This window comes from Garra rufa, chromosome 24 (genome assembly GCF_049309525.1).
Source record: "Garra rufa chromosome 24, GarRuf1.0, whole genome shotgun sequence".
Taxonomy (NCBI): Eukaryota; Metazoa; Chordata; class Actinopteri; order Cypriniformes; family Cyprinidae; genus Garra; species Garra rufa.
Window position 1 is genome coordinate 18,060,217 of NC_133384.1, and position 25,705 is coordinate 18,085,921.

Below are 25,705 nucleotides of genomic sequence, written 5' to 3' on the forward strand. Positions count from 1 at the left end.
TGTTTGAACTGTTTCAGACAATGGCTGTATGATTTTGAGGTCCATCTTTTCACACTGAGGGACTCATATGCAACTATTACAGAAGTAACGCTCAATGATGCTTCAGAAGGAAACACAATGCATTAAGCTAGGGGTGAAAACGTTTTGAATTTAAAGGTTAGAGTAAATTTAACTTATTTTGTCTTATAAGTATCTTCTGTAGATTCCGAAGGGCAGTACTAAATGGAAAAAATAAATAAAATTTAGGCAAAATAAAAAAATGTACTCTTCTTCATTCTGTTCAAAAGTTTTCATCCCCTGGCTCTATGCATCATGTTTCCTTCTAAAGCATCAGTTAGCATTTGAACCTTCTGTAATAGTTGCATATGAGTCCCTTAGCGTGAAAAGTTGGATCTCAAAATCATACAGTCATTGTTGGAAAGGGTTCAAATACACAAAAATACTGTAAAACCAAAGAATTTGAAGGATTTTTCTGAAGAACAGCGGAGGGTTTAACTGTTGTGGACAAACAAGTGACTCATTAACAACACAGCTATGGATCATTCAGGTAAGAACACAGTATTAAGAATCAAGTGTATGTAAACTTTTGAACAGGGTCATTTTTATAAATTCAATTGTTATTTTTTCTTGTGGACTATATATAAATGTTGTTTATGTGAAATACCTTGTACTAAATAAAAAATAACATGCATTTTGCAGATTCTGTATGTAAACTTTTGACTTCAGCTGTATAGATGAAAGTAACTGCAGAAAAAGAACAGAAGGCACATTTTCAAACTCAATTTAATTCGAACGCACATCAACAGTAGAGTTTTAATTGAGCTGGTGACCTGGTCGTCTATTTAATACAAAACCAACTCACTGAATCCTTTGCTAATAAACCTGAGAGCTGAGCTCTTATCATCAAATGTACAGTAAATACGCTGTACTATTTATAATACTTATATGACACAGTGTCTCATGTTTCAAGGACAAACATGATAAACACAAAACCCATTTAATTAGCATTTCTATTTATTCCTCATCGCAATTTAATTCATGTCATTTAGCAGGCATTTTATTATGTCCTCATTTGTGACTGAAGAATAAACTTCAGAAAACTTTTTCCACCAGCACTGTTTTCATAAACACAAGATGTTTTTAACTAATATAAGGCTTGAGTGAGGAAAGAGGCTGTTAAAACCCTTCTGAAGTTCACTGCCTCCATCTCTGATGAGCCCTGAATTGGAAATTATTCTCTAATGAAACCGTAATGAATTAGCATATTACATTTATTAGACCATCCTGCTCAGTGGAATACATTTTGTCTGCTTTTACCATTGGAGTGCACAGGATGTTTACAGCCTTGTTTTGAAGCAAAAAATTACCTGGACAAAACATCACAGACAGACAGAGACACACAGAGAGACAGACAGGAAGTTTCACGTTACATTAGACAGCTTGTTGGTGTACATTTTACAAAAAAGTTACCTACTGTCCTGACAGGCCCATGATGCTGTCTTCCCTTCAGAGAACCAATATCACCCAGACGTGCAAGCAATGAAAGAAAGAAAGGAAAACAACACCAAAAAATAAAAAATAAAAAAAAACATGCAGTGATGAGAAAACTTAAAGGGATAGTTCACGCAAAAATTTAAATTCTGTCATTAAATACCCTCATGTCATTCCAAACGCATTTTTCATTCAACTTTGAGACACAAATGAAAACGAAATCCAAGAGATTTCCGATCCTCATAGACAGCAACATAACTGACACGTTCAAGACCCAGAAAGGTAGTAAGAACATTGTTAAAATATTTCATGCGACATCAGTGGCTCAACCGTAGCTACGAGAATATTTTTTGAACGTTTCAGTTGCTTTGCTGTCTATACAGGGTCAGAAAGATCTCAGTTTTCATCAAAAATATCTTAACTTGTGCTCCAAAGATGAACGAAGGTCTTACAGGTTTGAAATGACATGAGGGTGAGTAATTAATAACAGAATTTTCATTGTTGGGTGAACTATCACTTCAAAGAAAACACAAAAATCAATAAATCACAAGAAGCAACTTGATGGTGATAGTAAAGAAGCATTAAAGATTCATGCAAACAGCAAATACAGACATATGCATATTGTAACACCTTGAATGGATGCAAATGTGTTAGTGGTTGTTAAATCAAAGGTCTGCTTGTTATTTGAGATGAAGTGAAAGACAATAAAGAACGTGCAAGCATTTAATCCTCCATTAAACATAAAGAGGCCACTATAAATGCAAAACAAATTTAAATAGACACAGGCATCCATGGGTGAATGGAAGTAGAAGGCAATCTGCTTTATCAATAAATGATCGCACAGGACTAAATGGTCTGAAAACTGAGCATGGAGCCATTCATAAGCAGAGGAGGCCAGACGGGGGCTTGACAGATCCACCTATGCCCACTGGATATAAACCAATTAGGTAACTGAGGGTCAGGGTCTGAAGACAGAGTTGCTCTCCACGAACAGTTATGTGAACATTTTACATTTCTACTGAAACAACAGACAAGGATTAGACAACCTTTAACATTAATTTGAACCACAAAGCTCATTACACCGAACTCTAGTGTGCGTGATAATGAAATTGATATGCCGTCCAACATTCTTCAGATGAAAGTCGAGAATGAAATTTTCCAAATGAGACCTACAAACTATTCAAAATACTGTCTCTTTAAAGAAAATTTAGTCTGTGATTTTGTCGAACATGCAGCTTTTCTCACTTCCCAAGATGATAATCGATGAACTGGAGTTGTGTGGATTACTTGTAAATTATTGTGATGTTTTATCGGCTATTTGGAATCTGATGGCATGCTCTAAAAATGCTGTGTTTTTTTTTTAAAACCCCAAAGCTGGGTTCAGCCTGTTGGGTCATATTTAATATTTTTTACCCAGGTGTTTGGCAGTTTTTTTAAAACCCAAATGCTAGTTTTTGTGCACTCTCATAAATGCTGGGTTATTTTATTTATTTATTTTTTTTTACCCAGGTGCTGGGTAGTTTTTGTGCACTCCCATAAATGCTGGGTTATTTATTTGTATTTTATTTTTTACCCAGGTGCTGGGTAGTTTTTTTTTTTTTTTTTTGCATTTTAAGAAATCTTTTTTTAATGCAACTGCTGGGTTCAGCCTGTTGGGTCATTTTATTGTGTTATTTTTAATATTTTACCCAGGTGCTGGGTAGTTAAAAAAAAAAAAAAAAACAGCTGTGAGCAGTACTTGGTTTTTCTGCACACTTATAAATGCTGTTTTTTTTTTTTTTTTTTACTCAAATGCTGAGTTCAGCTTGCTGGGTCATTTTATTTGTAATATTTTTTACACAGGTACTAGGTAGTTTTTCTGCACTCTAAAAAAGTATGCGTTATTTTTAAACCCAAATTCTGGGTTCAGCTTGTTGGGCCATTTTATTGGGTTATATTTTATATATTGGGATCCAGGTGCTTGGTAGTATGCACACAAAGTAATGCTGTCTTATTTTTTAAACCCAAATGCTTGGTTCAGCTTGTTGGGTCATTTTATTGGGCTATATTTAATATTTTCACCCCAGTGCTGGATAGTTTTTATGCACTCTAAAAAATGCTGGGATATTTTTTTAAAACCCAAATGCTGGGTTCAGCCTGTTGGGTCATTTTATTTGGGTTATTTTTAATATTTTTACCCAGGTGCTAGGTATTTTTTATGCACTCTAAAAATGCTATGTTATTTTTTTAAACGCAAATGCTGGGTTAAACCTGTTGGGTAATTTTATTGGGTTATTTTTAATGTTTTTAACCAGGTGCTGGGTAGTTTTTCTGCTCTCTAAAGAAAGCTGGGATTTTTTTAACCCAAATGCTGGGTTCAGCCTGTTGGGTCATTTTATTGGGTTATTTTTAATATTTTTTACCCAGGTGCTCTGTATTTTCAGAGATTTTCACAATTTTCACTTTTTTTTGCAATTGCGAGTTTACATCTGGCAATTCTGACTTTTTTACTCAGAATTGAGTCATTTAAACTTGCAATTTTGACTTTGCTAGATATAAAGTCAGAATTGTGGGATATAAACACAACTGTGAGAAATAAAGTCAGAATTGTGAGATATAAACTCTGAACTCTGAGTTTATATCACATTATTTGAGAAAAAAGTCAGAATTGTGAGAAACAAACACAGAATTCAGAGAAAAAAGTCAGAATTGTTTATATCTCACAATTCTGACTTTATGTCTAGCAAAGTCCGAATTGTGGGATATAAACTCACAATTGTGAGAAATAAAGTCAGAATTATGAGATATAAACTCTGAACAATTCTGACTTTTTCTCGGAATTTCCGACTTTTTTCTTCAATAATGTGATATAAACTCACAATTGTGAGTTATAAAGTCCAGCTCTGAGGAAAAAAGACTAATATGTTCATAGAACTGTGAGTTTATATCTCACAATTCTGACTTTATTTCTTACAATTGCAAGTTTATATAATGCAATTCTGACTTTATAACCAGCAATTGCGAGTTTATATCATGCAATTGCAACTTTATTTACAGTAGCCTTCTACAAATGCAGCATTCACTGGATCTACACTCAAAGATAACATGCTAAAAGTTTCATCTCCCACCAAACGAATACGTGACCAGGGCTGAAACACTGAAATCAATAAAACTTGTTGGAAGCCTGAAAATTTTTATACACAAGCTAGACAGGCTTTCCTAAAGCTCTCTCAAGAGAGCCACAGGGGTGCATTATCTTCCCCTTTCCTAATGAGCGTCAAAGTCATTTGTTGAAAAGAATAAGTCATAGCACAAAATAGCACAATGAAAGCCCAAAGCCATTCTGTTCAAGAGATAATTGCCTCATGAGTGACATGGCTTGTTCACACTTTTAAAGCCATAAAAAGATTCCTTGCTAATGTTAGCATAGCACACACACGACACCACTATTAGTCACATTCCCTGCTGCGTCTGAGACATTTTCCAGCCACATTCAGTCAGAACCATTTTCAACTTCCTTTTCTTTACAGTGGACTTTTTCAGACTTCGGAGGCGAACAGGTTCCCCAGGGTTCCATGTCATTAAGTGCAAGTTTTAATAGCTACACCTGCATTTAGGCTGCTGACTATAAATACATTTTCACTTTCAGACTCAAGAACATAGAGCGCTGTGCGCAAGAACTGCTGATATCTCAGCAGAAACAGCGAGAGACGGAGAAAAAACTTGGAAAGAGATAGAGAGAGAAAAGAGAATAATTCAAACGCAAAAGAACAGCTAACAATGGAGACTTTCTGAAGGAATTGTGTATTTTTGAGCATGATAATGAAGAAATATCCTTTCTGCTGTGCAGCCCATCAATAACATTATGAATGCCTACAAAAGAACAACAGTACTCCAACAACATAACTAATATGAACAGGCTTCTTATCTCTAGGGGTGGGTGTATGGAAAAATGTGTTTGTCTGCAGTCCTCACCCACATGAATCCATATATATGCTATATGTGCATGTACATGTGGTCCTTACCCACATAAAGCTGGCTGTAGAGCTCCAGGCGTGTGTGTCCCTGTGTAGGTGCAGGTCTGACCTCCTTGTAATTCTGGTCTAGTTGCAGAATGGCCTCTTTCGTGTTCCTCTCCGCACTGACCCGGTGCCACTGGTCATCGTTCAGTGGGGTAGGAGAGTGCACGTTTAGTTCCACCGGCCCGTTTCCTACATCGAACGAAAACGACACCACCGTAGGGGCTGTGAAGAAAAACAAACAAACAGAGAAACTGCTTAAACCATTATAATGCCCAGCAGACCACTGAAACATTCACCACTTGTTTTTCCTGAAAAATACAAATAAATAAACAAAAAAATAATGAAATAAATAAAAGTACGCCTTTAAAAAATACAATAGAGGTAGCTGAAACTGCTTGATCAGAGTATAGGGTATACACTGCTGTTCAAAAATTTGAGATCAGTAAGATCTTTTGTGTTTTTTTAAAGTCTCTTCTGCTCACCAAGCCTGCATTTATTTGATCCAAAGTACAGTAAAAACAGCAGAATTTTGAAATATTTTTACTATTTAAAATAACTGTTTTCTATTTGAATGTATTTTCAAAATGTAATTTGTTCCTGTGATTTCAAAGCTGAATTTTCAGCATCATTACTTCAGTCACATGATCCATCATAAATAATTCTAATATTCTGATTTGCTGCTCAAAAACACTTATTGGTAGTATTATTATTATGTTGAAAACACTCTGAGTAGATTTTAATTTTTTTTTAGATGAATAGAAAGTTCAGAGAAACAGCATTTATCTGAAATAGAAATCTTTTGTAACATTCTAAATGTCTTTATCATCCCTTTTGATCAATTCTAAGTCTTAGAGCATCCTTGCTAAATAAAAGTATTCATTTCTTTAATTTCTCTCCCAAAATGAATAAATAAAAAGATGGTATAGTGTATAATGTAACAAAAGCTTTTTATTTCAGATAAATGCTGATCTTTGGATCTTTCTATTCATCAAAGAATCCTGAAAAAAATGTACAACGGTTTTAAATATTGATAATAATAATAATAATAATAATAATAATAATACTAATAGTAATAAATGTTTCTTGAACTGAAAATCAGCATATAAGAATAATTTCTGAAGGATCATGTGAAACGAAAGGCTTGAGTAATGATGCTGAACATTTGCTTTGAAACCACAGGAATAATTTACATTTTAAAATATATCCAAACAGAAAACAGTTGTTTTAATAGTAAAATTATTTCAGAATTTTACTGTTTTTGCTGTACTTTGGATCAAATAATTGCAGGCTTGGTGAGCAGAAGAGATGTCTTTCAAAAACATAAAAAATCCTACTGTTCAAAAATGTTTGAAAAGTAGTGTATAAATGTCAGGATTATGTCTTGTTTTGTTCTGTTCTCCCAGTGTTTTCTCCCCTTATGTTTCATAGTCATTTTGGTTTAGTCCTTGTCTCCCCCTTTTGGTTCATGTTCAGTTGGTTTAGTCTATGCCCTTATTTGTACTTCCCCCTCGTTATCTTGTTATCTCATTTGTTACCACGCCCTTGTCTCAGTGTATATAAGTCTGTGTTTGCTCACTCCCTTTTGTCCGTCGATGATTGTTACACCAGTTTCCCCCTTTATGCCTAGATTTCTGTTTGTTTTATTTAATAAAGTGTGTTTTTGTTTATACTTCGTTTCCCTGGATTCCATCACCTCTCCATCCGCACACTAACCGTGACAATAAATCTTTTCTTACAATATAAGTCTTTACTATTACTTTTTACCAATTTAACACATCCTTGCTAAATAATATTATTAATTTCTTTTAGAAAAAGACAGAACAAACTATACTGACACTACAACTTGAAATGGGGTGTGTATATTGTTAAAAACGGTTTCCATTTTTTAAAAAAAGCAGATCTTTTTAACTTTATATTCATCAAAGAATCCAGAAAAAAGTATCACAGGGTCAATAAATACATAAAAAAAAATGAATTAATAAGCAGCGCAACAGCTTCCACCATTGATAATAAAACAGCATATTAGAATGGTTTCTGAACAATAAAGACTGGAGTAATGGCTCCATCCAACATGTAAATGAGTTTCTATTTAGTAAAACTACTTGTTCACCAATAAATGTAGCGAATGGGTGCCATCAGAATAATTATGAAAAGCTGATAAAAGCCTTGCAAAAAAGCACTCCATGACTGCAAGTCCATCAGTTGTGTGTGTTTGCAAAAATCAAATCCATCATTTAGACGTTTTTAACTTCATACTCTTGCTTCTGGCTACCCATAATATTGCTTTCTCCAATAAAAACGTCATCTTGTCTGAATCAGAAAAGAAATGTGCACAGATCAAGCACAGTTTACAAGCAAAAATAGTTCTAAACAAATATGCGGGTGGATTTTTAAGTGAGACGACAAGAGGCTAAGTTTTCTATGGCGGAAGTGTCATTATGGATTATTATGGATTTTGGCCAGAAGCAACAGTTAAAAGTTAAAATGCCTTGATGTTGGATTTGTTTCTTACTAACACACAGCTTTTCACTTTAAGAAATAAACTGATGGACTTGAGTCATGTTTGCTCTCTCATTCCGACGGCACCCATTCACTGCAGAGGATCCATTGGTGAGCAAGTTATATAACATCTACATCTTGAATGTTTTTTAGCAGATTTTTAATTTTTGAGTGAACTATTCCGTTAATATGCATTATGTGCAGATGAACATGAAACATTTGATCTACTTGATAACAGTTATTTTCTAGCTTACATTTTAATTTGTAAGTAATTATTTCCTCATTTTTCTATTTGTCACATTACTTGACTACAAAATTACCCGAAATGTCAACCACAGGTTGTTCTGCATGTTTTAATTAAACGGCTCATTTAATGTTCATATATTATTGTTTCACTTAATAATTGTTTTGCAGAATAACAATCCAATGTTGTGACTTAAAATGCAGAATTAACCTCAAGCACTCATTAAAATTCCTCTTAACAGCCCTAAACTGAAGTGGAGAGTGTTTATTCACCATGCTGAATTCATTTTAGGCCACAACAGCTTTTAATGAGTCAGTGTTGCATATTCTCCTACATAAACAGTGAAGATTGACAGCTGTACTCCTGTAGGAGGAGATGGTATTTATGGCAGGAGAAAGGAGAAGAGAAGCGAGGCGTGTTTGAGCCATGACTGCTGCGGTGTGTCATGTTCAGCCCCAGAGGGCCAGGCCTCTTGGGGTTCATCCCTGATTTAGAAACATCCACCTGACACCCGAAACACGTCACAGAAACACTGCCATCATCCCAACATTACTGTCTGACACAAACACTGTAGTGCGATTGCGTTTCAAGACTGCATAGTGTATCCAGTGATAAAACCTCATATCTCATAATTATAATACAACAAGTGCTTTAGACAGCGAGTTGGTGTCACACTTCAAGACACCTTTGAAATATTTATGTACAACAAGCATTGCATTTATTACGGAGGAGTTTCTAGATTTATGGAGAGGCTGACTGGAGCTCATAGTAGGCACAAACACCATTCATCCTTACTGAAAGTCTTTAACTGTTTAAATCACGTGTGTTTGTGAATCAACATCATGGAATAAGTTATTAAAACTACAAAAGCGCATTCAAATGTAGGCCTATTTTCAGTGCATATAAACTGCTCATTTAGATATGCATTAAATTACAGATACACTAGTTTTATTAACACTTTTATTTTTTTAAACACTTTCATTAGCACTTTTATTCAGCAAGGATGCATTCAATTGATTGAAAGTGATAGTAAAGACATTCACATTGCTGTACAAGTTATATTTCAAATAAATGCTGTTCTTTTGACTTTTTTATAGGGCTGTCAAATAATTAATTGCGACACTTTTTTTTAGCATGTTTATTTAGCAAGGAGGCATTCAACTGATTGAAAGTGATAGTAAGACATTAATATTGTTGAAAAAATTATATTTAAAAAAAGAAAATGCTGCTCTTTTGGTTTTTTTATAGGGCTGTCAAACGATTAACCGCAATTAATTGTTTGACAGCCCTACTTTTTTTTTTCTTCATCAAGAATCCTTAAAAATGCATCATGGTTTCCACAAAAATATTAAGCTGTATAACGCTTTTCAACATTGATAATACCTTTTCTATCGTGCATTTAAATACAGATACACTACTTTTATTAACACTTTTATTTTCTAAAACACAGCAATTTAATTTAGCAAGGATGCATTGAATTGATTGAGATTGATAGTTAAGACATTCACATTGTTGTAAAAATTACATTTCAAATAAATGCTGTTCTTTTGACTTTTTTATAGGGCTGTCAAAAAATTTATTGCGATTAATCACTTTTTTTTATTAATCAAAGACTCCTAAAAAAATGTATAATGGTTTCCTCAAAATTATCAAGCTGTACAACTGTTTTCAACATTGATAATTCTTTCTAAAATACAAATACAAAAATGATTAAGCTTTAAACTGTTCGAAAGTGATAGTAAAGAAATTAACATTGTTTTAAAAATGCTGTTCTTCTGACTTCTTTATAGGGCTATCAAACAATTCATCTTGATTAATCATTTGACAGCCCTACTTTTTTATATATCAAAGAATCTTAACGGTTTCCACAAAATTCTTAAGCTGCAAAACTGTTTTCAACATTAATAATACATGTTTATTTTAGCATTTTTAAAAACACTTTTATTAGCACTTTTATTCAGCAAGGAGGCATTAAATTGATTTAAAGTGATAGTAAAGATATTCACATTGTTATACATTTTAAATAAATGCTGTTCTTCTGACATTTTAATAGATCTGTCATATCGTTTGACAGCCCCACCTTTTTAATTATCAAAGAATCCTAAAAAATGTAGCATTGTTTCCACTAAATTATTAAGCTGTTTTCAACACTGATACCTACTTTAACTAACACTTTTATTTTCTAAAACACTTTTATGAGCAATTTTGTTTAGCAAGGATGCATTAATTTAATTGAAAGTGATGTTAGAGACATTCACATTGCTGTACAAACTATATTTTTAAGAAAATGCTGTTCTTTTGAGTTTTTTTATAGTGCTGTTAAACAATTAAATGTGATTAATCGTTTGACAGACCTACTTTTTTATTCAAAGATTCTTAAAAAATGGTTTCCACAAAATTATTCAACATTTTCAACATTGATAATCCCCTTTTTTAAGAATTAAAATACAGATACATTACTAAACATTTTTATTAGCACTTTTATTCTGCAAGGATGCATTAAACTGATCAAAAGTGATAGTAAAAACATTCACATTGTTGTAAAAAATTATATTTTAAAAAGGTGCTGTTCTTTTGACTTTTTTATAGTGCTGTCAAACGATTAATCGCGATTAATCGCATTCAAAATAAAAGTTATATTTATATATATGTGTGTGTATAAAACTTCCAAATGCAGCTTCAAATGGCTAACACAGCCGAGGAAAGAAGGGTCTTATCTAGCTAAACGATTGGTTATTTTCTAAAAAATAAAAAAAGACAATTTATATACTTTTTAACCTCAAATGCTTGTCTTGTCTAGCTCTGTGTGTACTCCATGTAAAGATTAAAAAATTGTAAATGTTTTTAGAAAATAACCGATCATTTCGCTAGATAAGACCCTTCTTCCTTGGCTGGGATCATTTAAAGCCCTTTGAAGCTGCATTTAAACTGTATTTTGGAAGTTCAAACTCGGGGGCACCATAGAAGTCCATTATATGGAGAGAAATCCTCAAATGTTTTCCTCAAAAAACATAATTTCTTTACGACTGAAGAAAGAAAGACATGAACATCTTGGATGACAAAGGTGGTTAAAAAGCATATAAATTTATATTTTATTTTTAGATCGGTTTGATATATAAGACCCTTATTCCTTGGGTGGGATTGTATAGAGCCCTTTGAAACGCCATTGAAACCACAATTTGGACCTTCAACCCCTTTGGTCCCCATTAAAGCCCACTTTCCTCAATGGTCAGAATGTTAACTTCTGAGGTTTACCTCCGGTTACCTCAATTCCAGAATTCTAAATGAAAACGAGTGCTTTATGACTATATCACCAGAGGGGTAAATATTAATCAACAATTAACAACTCAACACATACCCGCTAATATATGCACCACACAAAGCCAAGACAAAAACAAAAGGCTGCCCTTTAGAGACTGAAGTGAAATTATTTAAAAGGACAAACCTGGCTTCTAGTCATCCATGTCTCTAAATTCATTGAACCGGCCATCTCTGTTTGGCAGGGGTTACTATGGCTGCACAGATGCTGAAGGCAAGAACTAAATTGGATCTGCTTTGTGTCTGCGGCACAGTGAGCCTGCAGTGATAGTCGGCCGCTGCTATTGTCACCATCTTAGGGAGCTAAGAGCAGAGCTCTGATATGATACCAAGTACCTGGCAGCTGCAGGGAGACACACACACAGTGGTCTGTCCAAATGTAACTCATTACGGTCAGCCTTTTGCTACAAATATCTGGTATTGTGAGCTACCTGCAGTTCGTTTTACTTGTTATTTATGCAGGGAGGTCTGTTTTCTGGTTTCTTGTGGCTGGAGTGGAAGGTGTTCCTGCTGCTCTCAGTAGGGGGTGCTGTTTTACTGTGCTACATTCCGATACAGATGTTGCCGGAATTTGGGGATGTGTTTTCGACTGGCATCCACACAGCCACCTGTTCATTTCAGATTCTGAACTGGAGGAGGGGATCTATGACATGGTCAGCCAGCAGTCTGTCTGTGACTCTGTTTGTGAGCAAAGGTCCACTGCCATCAGAACACAGCATTTGTGGCCAACTTTAGCTCAGTTATGAGCACATATGCTAACACAAGTAAACACACGTCATATATTCAAGCTCAGTTTGTTTAACTACAGGCATTTTCAGTCCTGCAGCTATATGAAAATGATCTTTAAATGATCTTTTTCACTTTCATTTCATTTTCAGGTGAACTATAATCTATTAAAAAATAAAAAGAGTCTTACATCTTACACCTTTTATCTTATATCTAACAAAACAATGTCTAGTATTAATTTTAAAAAATTTAAGTATCTAAATAATAATATATATCATATATACTACTGTTTAAAAGTTTGGGATCAGTACGATTTTTTATGTTTTTTAAAAGAGCATCCTTTTCTGCTTATCAAGGCTGCATTTATTTGATTAAAAATACAGAAAAAACTGTAATACTGTGAAATATTATTGCAATTTAGAATAGTAGTTTTCTATTTTAATATATTTTAAAATATAATTTATTTCTATGATGCAAAGCTGAATTTTCAGCATCTTTACTTCAGTCTTCAGTGTCAAATGATCCTTAAGAAATCATTATAATATGTTGATTTATTGCTTTTATTATCAACATTGGTAACAGTTGTGCTGCTTAATATTTTTTTGGAAACTGTGATACTTTTTTCAGGATTCTTTGATGAATAAAAAGTTAAAAAGAATAGCATTTGTTTGAAAGAGAATTATTTTGTAGCAATATACACTACTGTTAAAGGTTTGGGGTCAGTACATTTTTCTTTCTTTAAAAGAAATTGATACTTTTATTCAGCAAGGATGTGTTTAATTTCTAAAAAGTGATAGTAAAGACTTAAATTGTTAGAAAAGATTCCTATTTTGAATTGATGCTGTTCTTATGAACTTTTTATTCATCAAAGAATCTTGAAAAAAGGTATCACAGATTAAAATAGAAAACTTTTATTTAAAATTGCAATAATATTTCATAATTTCCTGTATTTTTATCAAATAAATGGAACTTTGATGCGCATAAGAGATTTCTTTAAACTGATCCCAAATTTTTGAACGGCAGTGATTTAAAAACGTTCACTTTTTCTTTAAATGATCTTAGTTTTAACATGTAATAATCTTTTTATGATGGACTTAGTCTTAATAGTCTATCATTGAAATTCTAGGCCTGGCAGAGGGGTAAAAACTACTTATAAATAAGTAAATCGAAAAAGTAACAAAACATTATGAAGCCATACAGTAAAATATTTAATATGACCTTCATAAACAACAAAAAAAAAGTGCCTGAGGCTGAAGAAACACAAAAAATTACTAAACATTGGGACGTAATGTCCAAAATCACATCAATAATTTAGTCAGATATAGATAAGAAAAGAAAAAAAGTCTAAGAAAACAACAATAGAAAAAATGGAAAAGGTACTAGCAATTTTCTGTGAAAAATCAATACAGAAAATTCTTACATATTAACACAGTACATTGTGCCCTATTTTCTTTGAGTGCAGGAAAACACACTAACTATGGACACCGAGCAGAAGAAAAATAATAATAGAAAACAAAAGCGAGTAAGAATAACAACAGTAGATGTTACATGCCTCAACAAAAACGTTAACTAAAAGAACTACCCAGTAACTTAATAAACACCAACCCAATCCTTCTTTGAGAATGTTACAGACCATTTGTGAGAGAGAGACGGTAAAAGACAGAGAGAAAGAGAGGAAGAGGGCAGATCTGGCAGGTCTGGCAGGTGTATAGTTTGGACTAGGGCTCCTTCACCATTCTCAGCCCTCTGATCCCTGTAATTGGATTTCCTGCACTTGGCCAGCTAGCACTGAGCATCAAGAGTGCGCCACTGTTCTTTGGGAGCATTTTCGCTTGTGTGTGTGTGTGCTTGTTTATGTGTGTGAACTGCTCTGCTGTCCACAACTGAGGGCATTCAGTGGACCGCTGCTCTTGCATTCACTAGGAAAACTAAACAAAATCAACAAGCCAAACAGCATGGCAGTGAAAAAGTGGGTGTGTGTTTATATGGGTATATTAGATCGCTCGCCAAAGCGGCTGAGAGTAGATCTACCAAACCAACAGAGGAGTTACGGCCCAATGCATTTCATGATAGCACATAAATGACTTTTATACAGATGGCGAATGCTGATTCGCATTGTATTCTGGTATTTGCATCTCAAAATGAAATTAAAATGCAATAGAATAGCATTTTCTTAAAAGGGGGCATGAAACAAATCTAAATATTCTTGATATTTACACGAAGGGAGGCAAACGAGGCAGTGCCTTTTAAAAAATTGGAGGAGAAAAAAAAATTGGAGTACAAAAAATAAACAAAATATCCGGGGCTCAAGCGCTTTAAGGCACTTAAGCACATGAAAAAAGACATTACTTTGCAAGCCTGTACACTGCAAAAAAGGCTTATCTTACTAAACGTTTTTGTCTTGTTTCTAGTCAAAATATAAAAAAAATCCTAAATTAAGATGCATCTACTAGATAAGCAAAATGACATAAGATATTTAGTCTTCCTTCCAGGGAAAAAAAACTAAATTAAGTGCATTTTGCTTAAAACAAGAAAGTATCTTTATGTCATTTTGGTTATCCAGTAAATGCATCTTAATTTAAGAGCTTTTAGATATTTTGACTAGAAACAAGACAAAAATACTAAGAAAGATAAGCCGTTTTGCAGTGTAACCACCTAAATCATAATCAGAAAAGGATTTTTGGCAAATTTACCATATAAATATTATGTTTTGTAACATTATAGCGCCAGCTGTGGTCCGATCTCCTTAAAACTTTGTATGCTTGTTTAAAATCACCTATCGCATGTCCTCACCAGGTTTGTGAAGTTTTGAGTTTTCCATTAGGCTTTATAGGATTTGTCAAAAAAAAAAATAAAAAAAAAATAAAATCATTGACCTAGAGAGTCCAGAGAATTGTACTACAATGTTTTTTCCAGATTGAGAGAAAAACTTTGGACTTGTTGACAAAAGTATATATATATATATATATATATATATATATATATATATATATATTTACATCTTCTGAATCATTTAACAAACAATTTGATTGACAACAGTGGTTCTACAGGCAAAGTTGTCCAGAATGAGGAGTTCTATCGTATCATGGGAATATTGTGCGTATGTGCAAAAAACGCCGCAATGTACAATTGTTTACACCCTAAAAAATATGACATTGCCCCTCAAAGGCTGATTTCTTTCAAGTTTCTCACAGAATTTTGGGGTCGTGAGTCAAACAGGCCCACTGAGTTTACTCAAATAGCATCCACCTTGTCTAATACAGTAGGTGCTCAAACTTCACCAGCCAATGGCGGCTATGTTTTTTAAGAAATGTAAATGTCCTTACAGACACTTGTGGCACTTTGGACCAAGACTGTGCTCAGACATTATTATGTTGCTAGGACAAATGTTTGTGTAGGTACAGCCATTTTTATGTTTTTTCACCTTTTCACCTATAGCGCCACCAAGTGGCAAAGCTCAGCGATTTTTGTCCTGGGACCTCAGATTTAATTCTTACATAAGTGTTCTGAGTTTGTTGAAGATATCTCATTAAATTTAGAAGTTATAGGCATTTTATTAAAAGGGGCTGAGCATTTTGCTGTTCCTTTGTGACGTTAAGTCGAAAGTTAAACTTTTTTTGATAGTTATTAATATTTACTCTCCACAGAATCTTTCTGGGCTAGTTTGGTTCTGATCAGGCAAAAAATTTAGGACTAGTTTGCAAAAGTATGTTTTTCACAAAATCGAAAATATCCCCTTGCAAAGCTCACAATCGAATATTGCCAAGCTCACGATCATGTTGACACTTGAGCCTGCGACTGATGGTTTAGGAGTTCTTATCAATTTCATACTTTTGATCGCTGTAGTGCAACTGTCAGACCGATTGGGGGGAGCCTTGGTGACAGTACTACCATCCCTCCAAGTTTCAAGTTTCTTGGTCTGAACAAGAGATTGCTGATCCTTGGCCATTCTAAAAATTACAATAGGGTTTTAGTGCTACGCGACTGAACCCCTAAATATGACAAGACTGAAGTGATGCTTGTCAGTTCTCCTCACCAATTGCGTATGCTAAGTCCATAACCTTAAGTGTGGATGGCTCTGCTCTACAATTTCAAACTAAACAAAATAATTTGGGGGTGATATTCGATGCCAACTTAACATTTGATCTTCATGTTCGTAATACAGTTAAATCATCTTTTTTAATATCAGAAACATTGCTAAATTACGTCCCATGCTGACTTTTTCTGTGGATGAAAAGTTAATCAACATGTTTTTATTTTCAAGTTTTGACTTCTGTAATGCTTTGTTGGCAAAAGTTTCAAAAGCTACCCTTAGTAAACTACAGTTTGTACAAAATTCAGCTGCTGACAAAAGGACCAATGCAAGGGAGCACATTAAACCCATCTAGGAAAAATTGCACTGGCCTCCTGTCAGTTTTCGTATTGATTTTAAATTTCTTATGCTTACTTATAAGGCCTTGAATGATCTGGCTCGCCAATATTTGTCAGAGTTTTAAATCATAAACCCCTTCTCGTGTTTTACATTCTTCTGAAGCTGGTCTTTTAAATGCTCAAACAACTCGGCTAAAAACTATGGGCTTTCTCCTCATTGGCTCTTAAATTGTGGAATTCCCTTGAGATTAGGAATCCCTTAAGATTTTTAAAGTATCTCTAAAAGGTGCCATAGAATGGAAAACTGTATTTACCTTGGCATAGTTGAATAATAACAGTTCTGTACATGAACATGACACAGAAGTGAAAGTAAAATGATCGTTCATTCACAACGGCAGTTTCAATGAACCGCATATTAATAGCTGCTCGAGCTCCGCAATTAAATATATATTTTCCTCCTTGTGCCAGCTACTGAAATGAGCCGCTCTGTGAAACAGCCAACCAGAGCAGAGCTCATTATTATTATTTATGAACCTTCCAAATAAAGTAATAGCTATAGACTGTAAAAAATATGGACGTAGTGTCCGTGACGTCACCCGTAGGTTTCTGAAGAGCGATTTTGAAGCCTATAGTGGGCGGGATTTGCCATCGCCATCTTGGAATCGCGTCATCGCGCGTCACTCCCGGATAATCGAAAATGGGCAAAAAGGCGGGACGTGGGTGGAGCTGGTTGTTGAAACTATGCCCACTTAGCGCGCCAGTGGTGACAGCAGCGACAATCCCCCTGTCACTCAAGTGGCCATGCCCTTAATTATGCAGAACTTTACAGCTTAATATAACTTAAATGGATGAGTTATAAAAAATTCACCCCCCTTACAGTTGACATGAAGGGCGAAATTAGATATATAGTCTAAAACCACTTTTTGAACCAGGCTGTAAACATGTTTTTTCCTGCTGTAAAGTTGGGCATTTTAACATGGGGACTGATTCCCTTTTGCAGCCAGTCTCTAGCGGCCAGTCGATGAATTGCAGTTTAAGCCACTTCCGTGTTGGTTTCAATAGAGAGAGCGGGAGGTTGCCGCTTGGTAATAACAGACCATTTCATTCTAGGGACAAATCCTAGGGTTGTAAATGGACCTGTAAAACCGTTTCTGGAGAATTTTTGCTCTTTCCTATGCCACCTTCTATGCAAATATCAGAGAACAATTTAAAAAATTGTATCAATGCATTCTATGGCACCTTTAAAACTCACTTCTTTAGGGTAGCTTTTATGTGATTTAGGTGACCATTCTGTTTTTCTATTATTTTGTTTTTGTATTCTTGTTTGTTTTTTACTGCCTGTATTTATGTGTATGTGCATCTTTTTATCTTGTAATTATTTTTTTCTTTTAATCTTTGTACAGCGCTTTAAGACGCTCCTTTTAAAGGCACTATATAAAATAAAGTGTATTATTATTATTGTATAGTACTAAATATGACATTAAAATGTATGAATCACTCATTTTTCTAAAGAAACATTGTCCAACGGCGACACCAGCAGGTAAAGTTACAGCAGTAGTCTGCATCTCTCTCGCCTCCCCTGAGCCCATTGAGTTTTAACAGACCCCCTTAAGCTTGCAGTGAGTTCAGTAGGGGTAATTATGAATAAATGTGGAAAGTCAGTGAGAGGAGGCAATGCCTCCATCGCGATATGATTGAATATGACTGGTTATGTTCGGCTGTGATTTGTTCATGCGATAAATCCCGCCTCTTTTGTTTGTGCACGTTCCGCGTTTGTAAACCGCCTGAATGAACAGCGTAATGGAGTTAATGAAAAGACTAATTGAAAAAAGTAAGTAAACAACTTACATACTTAGATATAACCACTTTGTTATATCAAAATAAGACTTGAAATGGCAAGAAAACATGATCAGTGTAAATTTTAAGTGAGTGAAACGCTCTTTACCCCTTCAGTCGAATCACTTCGACGTTACATTGGGATCTCGCCTGAGAGACCGATCACCTCTGAGCCTTATTAAAAAGGCCAATTGAAAATTGGCGAGTGGACGTGCGCGCCGGCCACGCCCCCGTACATACGGGTATATAAGATGGCTGCGCGCACCACTCAGTCAGACTTTTGCTTTCAGAGCCGATGTGTCGAGCCTCTAAACAGCCGAGAAGAGTTCTTCAGAGTTCATGCTCCCTCCTGCTGCTGCGCTGCCATAACTAAAAGAGTGTTTCACAGAAAGAGCATTGTTTGGCAGCCGCCAGCGCGGTCCCGCGGGCGGCCGTTTTCACGGCCATATAAAGCCTTTTTGCATTCCAGCGAGCAGCCCCGGCGAGTGCATTGCCCCGCGGCGCCTCCCTGGGCAAACCGGGATCACAAAAGAGCAATTTCTAGCGGCCGTTTTAGACGTTCTTTTCAGGATGTCTTTTCGGCCGTGCGTTTCTGGATGTGGTAGTTTCCTCTCCTCAGCGAACGGACATGAGCGCTGCCTCACGTGTTTAGGCTTTGAGCACACTGGGGTGGTGCTCATGAATGGTTCATGCGGTGAAAGCATGACCATGACCACGCTGAAGTCCCGCCGCTCGTTCGCGAGCTGGCTCCCCCCGCCTCCCTCCCGTGGTCAGCCGTTGAGCCGCCTATGCTCTTCGGCCACCGCGGTGGAGCGCGGGGGGGGACATTCAAATTACAATAGACAGCGTTCCGCCGGCTCAAAAAGCCCTGCGGACCTCTCTATCTCAGCGCGGTCCCGTTGAGTTTCCGCAGCAGACGCTTCCCCGCCTGGCGGGCTGAGCGTCTCCTTCGGTGCTCCTGCAGAGGATGAGATGTCTGTCACAGCATCAGAGGGAGAGTCAGACGGTGACACATCTCTTCCCGCGGCGCGGCGCCCACCCTTGGTCGCTGCCCCCCTGGAGGTTGATGTCGAACTGTCGGCTATGCTTCTCCGGGCAGCCGGGGGGGATCGGTTTGAAGGTTCCTCAGGGGCCCGGCCGATCCTTCTAGGCTGGACGACTGGTTCCTGGGGGGGGCCCGGCGGCAGCGCCGCGCTCCCCCCCGGTCCCGTTCTGACCGGATGTGCATGAGGAGCTGACAAAATCTATGGCGCCCTATTCATTTGACGCGCTCCCAGCTCCTCTCCCCTCGCCACTCTCCATGGCGGGGCAGCCAAGGGGTACGTGGCGGTCCCCCAGGTCGGGCGCGCCATCGCGGTGCACCTTTGCCCGCGGGCGCGGCCGCCTGGTGGGGCCCTCCGCGTCTCCCTTTTAGGGCATGTGAAATTCTTCCGCCCTCATCGGCTGGGCCTTTTCTGCGCCCCCCGACACGCTGCCCCGCACTGCAGGCCATGGCAACACTGCAAAAGTGCCAGGTGCAAGCACCTTAAGGCCTGCACGAGAGTGGTCCTGACCAGGGGGTACTTGAAGAACTCCGCGCCGCCACTGACTTCGCCCTTCGGGCTACTAGGTCGCGGCGTGTCCCCTTGGTCAGGTGATGTCCACCTGCGTGGTCCAGGAACGCCACCTATGGCTGACTCTGGCCCGGATGGCAGAGGCCGACAAAGTTCGCTTTCTCGACTCTCCCATTCCCCAGAGCGGCCTATTCGGCGACACCGTGAAGGGTTTTTGCTCAGCGGCGTCGAACGTATCGCCGGCCCCCAAAAGCCTGCGATCCTCCGCCCATCAGCATACCCCGTCGAGATGCCAGAGCAGTACGCCTCCCCGTCGTTCGGGCTGGGCATCTCCTCTGGCGCTCCAACGGTCCAGAGGCAGACGGAGGCCGTCCAACATATCCTGCCCCGCCGCGAAGTTACCATTCCGCCGCCTGGGCCCCCGCCTCCGCCTGCCCGTCGCCGAGGGCGTCCCCCCGCAGCTCCGTCCCCTGCTGAGCCACACGATCCAGGCTCGCAGCCGACGTCGAGCCGCCCGTGGGAGAGGGACGCCGCTCGCCTCTCAGGGTCCTGCGACGGAAGACCCTCGCAGGCGAGCTTCGAAGCGTCCCTGATGCGAGCACCCCCGGAGGTGGAGAGAGCTACTCTGTCGGCACTCCCGCTGGAAGCGGGACTTAGCCGGTCATTTGAAATCACAGAAAGACCCAGCCTTCTCACCTCTGGGGCCCCGGCCCCGAGTTTCCTTCCTGAGCAGCACTTCCACTCCTCGGAACCAGACTCGGGACCGGATGTCGCCAGCGCGGGAACCAGGGAAGTAGGTAAGCACTGCTTAGTGCAGTTAGACACTTCTCCAGGACGTTTATCCTTCTGGGTTTTGTCTCCTTCCCTGTCTTTCCCCAGGCTGCCCCACCACGGTCACGCCGGTCAACGTTCCCTTGATACCACTACACTGGTTGATACGGACGGTACGGCCCGGCTCCAGGCGTCCGCCCAGACTCACAGGTACCCCTTACATTCTTTATTCAGAAGCAGGTGTGCCTCTGTTCTGCCTGCGGAGGTCGCGTTCCTACTGGCGAAGGACGCGATCCAGCCTGTCTCTCCAGCCGGGACGAGGTCGGGGTTTGATAAGTGTCCTGACTTCACGTGTCCAGTTAGAGTGGTGGGTTAACATCCGCCCTGGATGGAGCTCTGTTCCGATCCCTTCTTAGGCTGTCGGCACACATGCTCACGACGACGCACATACAAGTATGTTTCCGTCTCCAGGGCTGGGTTGCAGCCATCTGCCTGAAGGGCACCCGCTGTCGCGTCTCGATCTTCCCCGGCGCACACCCCTTCGGCGGTCTGCCCCGGGGATCGAGCGCTCAGCGCGAGGTGCGTCCATTTGGCTAGTCCCTCTCCTTCCTGCCTTCTTAGGCCATGGGAGCTCCCCTGTCCCCTCTTCGGCAGACAGGTATTCGCGTCTTCAACCGTCTCTTCGACTGGTGCTTTACCAGCCCACTCGTGAGTTCCGTTGTGCGAACATTGGGACCTGGTGCCTCGGCACCCCCGCCATCTGGTTCTTCAGGCCAACCGAGGAAATTCGTTTCCTCGGTCGGGAGCCCGACTCGGTCCTCAAGACAGCCCGCCTTACTACCAAGAGCGCGCAGTCAGTGCTGTAGTTCCTGAGTCAATCAGGCACAACACAGCGGTTCTCTCAAACTGAGGCTCCTGGGGCACATGACAGCTCTAGCCGCTAAGAGCCGCTAAGCTTGTTCATGTGAGACCGCTTCAGCACGATCGAGTCCCATGATGGGCATGGCATCTCGGCCCACTCCGGACTGGCGTTTTCCCGCAGTTTGGCCGACAAGCCAGCCCGTGGCTTACCGCGGGTTGGGTTGCCATGTACGACAGAGGCTTACAGCCTCTCCATCTGCTCCCAGGGAGTACGTGGCAGATTTTGCTACTTGCCATTCACTTGAAGCAGGTAAACTCAACCGTGCAGCCTATCGGCTCTCACGGCAGTCCACCACCTGCAGGATGGCGACTCCACCCCGTGACGCAGCTAGTTTGGAGCATATCGGTAGGCCAGCCACATCCGCTCGCCCCCGATTGCTCTCATTACCAGCTGCCTCTTTCAGAGTAGCGCTGGCACTCAGCTGACCTCCGGGGCCCAAGTACGCCCTTCCCCAGCGAGCCTCCTTGCACAGACTCTGTGCAAGTCCAGGGAGGACGAGGAGTAAGTCTGTTGGTTGCGCTACAAGAATGGCCCACCCAGGCTCAGGTCTAGTAACCGTTCCCTCGCGGCAGTCCCTCCCTGTAGGGCACGGGATGACACCCAGACCTCTCCGGCCTTCGCAGGCCGTGATACAATTATCACTCAGTACCGAGCTCCCTTGACTAGGCAGGCTCGCACTGAGATGAGGTCTATTTGCTGGCTTTCCACAGAGTTACACGGTTGCAGTATGCTTCCCTTCCTGCAGGAGAGTTGAGCGCAGACTGTCCCCTCACTCTAAGTATATGCCGCTGCTTCGCCGCATATCACATGCAGTAGATGGAGCTAAGTAGGTAAGCATTCACTGGCCGTAAGGTTTCCCAGAGGTGCCCAGAACGCACCCCACACCCTCTTGGGGCCTTTCCGTCGCCTTCAGAGCCGCGGGACGCTCCAATTGAGCCACTGGCCTCAGTCGAGCTAGCATTCCTGTCATCAAGACAGCGCTCCTGACCGCCCTGGCTCCCGTTAAGAGGGCAGGAGACCTACAAGTTTTCTCTGTCAAGTAACACCTCATACCCTCTGGGACCCCCCCGTCGCCCTTCGGGGCCGCGGGGTGCTCCTCAGGAGCCTCGGGCCTCAGTTGAGCTAGAATTTCTGTCATTAAGACAGCACTCCTGACTGCCCCGGCTTCCTTTAAGTGGGTAAGTTACCGACAAGCTCAGGTTCCTCAGAGGTGCTTAGCACGCACCTCATACCTCGTGGGCCTCCCCGTCGCCTTTCAGGGCCGCGGGTCGCTCCGTTGGAGCCACGGGCCTCAGTCGAGCTAAAGTTCCTGTCATTAAGACAGCGCTCCTGACTGCCCTGGCTCCCATCAAGAGGGCCTACAAGCTTCTCTGCCAGCAAAGTGTGTCGAGAATTCGGGCCCGGCGTTCTCCACGTTACCGTCGAGACCCCGGCTCGGTGCCCAAGGTCCCCACCACGCCTTTCCGCGACCAGGTGGTAGACCTGCAAGCTCTGCTCTGGAGGAGGCAGACCCAGTCGTGCGATGTAGTGTCGTTAAATATGTGAGACTGAATCACTCGGCACTTCAGCCGCACCAGCAGCTTCATCTGCCTCGGGATTCGCAGAAAGGGAATGCTCCCCGAACTGAGGTTGGCTAAATGGTGGTAGATGCCCCTCCCTGTTATACCCAGGGACAGCCGTGATCCTTGGTTCATGGCACCTCACCAGCAGATGTAAAAATCGGAAGCTGCGGGCTGGGCGACACCCTACCTTCGCTTGGTTCTCCAACCTTGCGTAGAGGCCGTTCTCCCGTGTCCTAACTTAGGGACTCTCAGGCGAGCGGGAAGACCGGCTGGTGTCGGCTTGCTGCGCCATTCCCACGTGGATCCGTGCGCTATTTCCCAGTATGTTCCCTCCGGCGAACCCTGGGTCCTCCTGCCCCGCAGTCAGGGCTAGGCGCGGAGTAGTCCTGCACTGTGATCCTGCCTGGGTTTCCTTCGCCCCGCAGGTTGTGGCTTAGTTTTTTATTATTCCAGCGGAGGAGACCGCTGTTTCCCTCGTATATCCCCAAAAAACTTTTTATGGATATATTGAATTATTCTTATTCCACATGTAAAATTTCATGTGCTCCGCCCCCCCAACCCATGCTTCAGTACAACTGGCATCCCTGGAGGGGCCCCCTTATTGGGCCCCAGGGCGTTGGGAAGGTTACGTTACACTTCGCCTGCCGGCACGTATACTTGTCAGCACGTGAAGCTGTTGCGTAACGCGGCGTCAGGGTCGTGGCCTTTTCCATGGGTTTGTTCCCAATGTAACGTCGAAGTGATTCGACTGAAGGGGTAACGTCTAGGTTACGAAGGTAACCCTCGTTCCCCGAAGGAGGGAACGGAGACGTTACATTCCCCTGCCACGCCCCTGGCGTCGCGCTGACGCCGGGCTCTCCCGGCTCTTCAGCAAAAGCCTGACTGAGTGGTGCGCGCAGCCATCTTATATACCCGTATGTACGGGGGCGTGGCCGGCGCGCACGTCCACTCGCCAATTTTCAATTGGCCTTTTTAATAAGGCTCAGAGGTGATCGGTCTCTCAGGCGAGATCCCAATGTAACGTCTCCGTTCCCTCCTTCGGGGAACGAGGGTTACCTTCGTAACCTAGACGTTCCTTTTCTTGCTCATTTTTCAATGTAATATGAAGAATATTTAGAGGTTATGGACTCCATCAAAGGCTGATGCTTTTCTCATGCGTTTATCAATGAATTTAGCAAGAGTTAAAGTGGTCAGGTGTTCTGCAGAGTCACATTGCCATTTCTCCCTCAGGCCCCGAGAGAGCCTCCACTTCATTAAAGATGCATCAAAGAGAGACTAAGGATCTTCCCTCCATCTGAGCCCACAGAGGATCCAAGCCATATCCACATTCAGCCAACAACCCAGGCAAAGAGCTTTGCTGTGGACAAAAAAAACAATAATGATACTTTTGGGAAAATCTGACAAGCCCAACAGCTATTTCCATGTCCAAAAAACTGTAATTTGTAGAAATGCAGCAAAAGCTGCAATGACTTATAATAAGCATCGGAGAAAAAGAGAGAGTTTTAGAAAAGGTACCATTTTTATGCATATCTAATTTTTGGGCCCCACTGAGATTTTACCATTCCACTGCATTAATCCCAAAATATTAGCCCTTTAAAGAAAGAAGCAGCACAATTTAAATGTGAAGATAAAAAATATAATTAAATAATTAAACCCCAGTTAGTTTATCTAAACACACAGAGGAGAAAGTTAGAGCGCATACATACTGTACGGGTGAATCTAACTGAAAAGCTTGAAATCATAAATCATGAATTGGTGAACCTTAATAAATAATTTTATTTAAAAAAAGAAAAAGAGAGTTAGAGTTAGAGAGTTATAAGCTCAGTGATGCCTTGAAATCAGGCATGAATATTCAATGATGGATGATGTTAAGATTTCCTCAGCTGAGATGAGAGAGAGTGGCAGAGAGCGTTTGAGATGAAACGGAGCTGAAGCAGTATGTGGGTGTTCACCCATCATTCAATCATCCATCGAGAGCTGCTATTCCCCTGGGCTACTGCCAGAGATACAGTAGGGAGATTGTACTAGATAATGCCAACAGAGGGCACCAGCAGAAAGACAGAGAAAGAAAGAGAGAGAAAGCAGAGATTTGATCAATTGTGAATTGAAGGATTTGGCTCAGAGCTCACTGACAGTCAGAACTATAGAGCTGATGTTTTGATATGCTTTTCGAGGGTGTACCACACAAAAAAATCACCACAAATACAGTCTTAAGTAGCACAGGTATATTTGTAGCTAATATAGCCAAAAATATATTGAATGGGTCAAAGATATTTTTATTTGTCCCATTTGTACCATAAATACATCAAAACTTAATTTTTGATTAGTAATATGCATTGCTAAGAACTTAATTTGGACAACTTTATAGGCAATCTTTTCAGTGTTTCGATTTTTTTTGTACACTCAGTTTC

General features: G+C 40.3%; 1 protein-coding gene across 1 annotated transcript in view; it reads right to left on the reverse strand.

The window, feature by feature from the left end:
* The window catches only part of cntnap2a (contactin associated protein 2a), a 598,272-nt gene that overhangs the window by 66,637 nt on the left and 505,930 nt on the right, over window positions 1-25,705 (reverse strand). Inside the window, exon 17 of the mRNA XM_073831069.1 lies at window positions 5,496-5,714. Coding sequence (XP_073687170.1) covers window positions 5,496-5,714 — 219 coding nt within the window. The remainder of the gene's footprint in view (window positions 1-5,495; window positions 5,715-25,705) is intronic.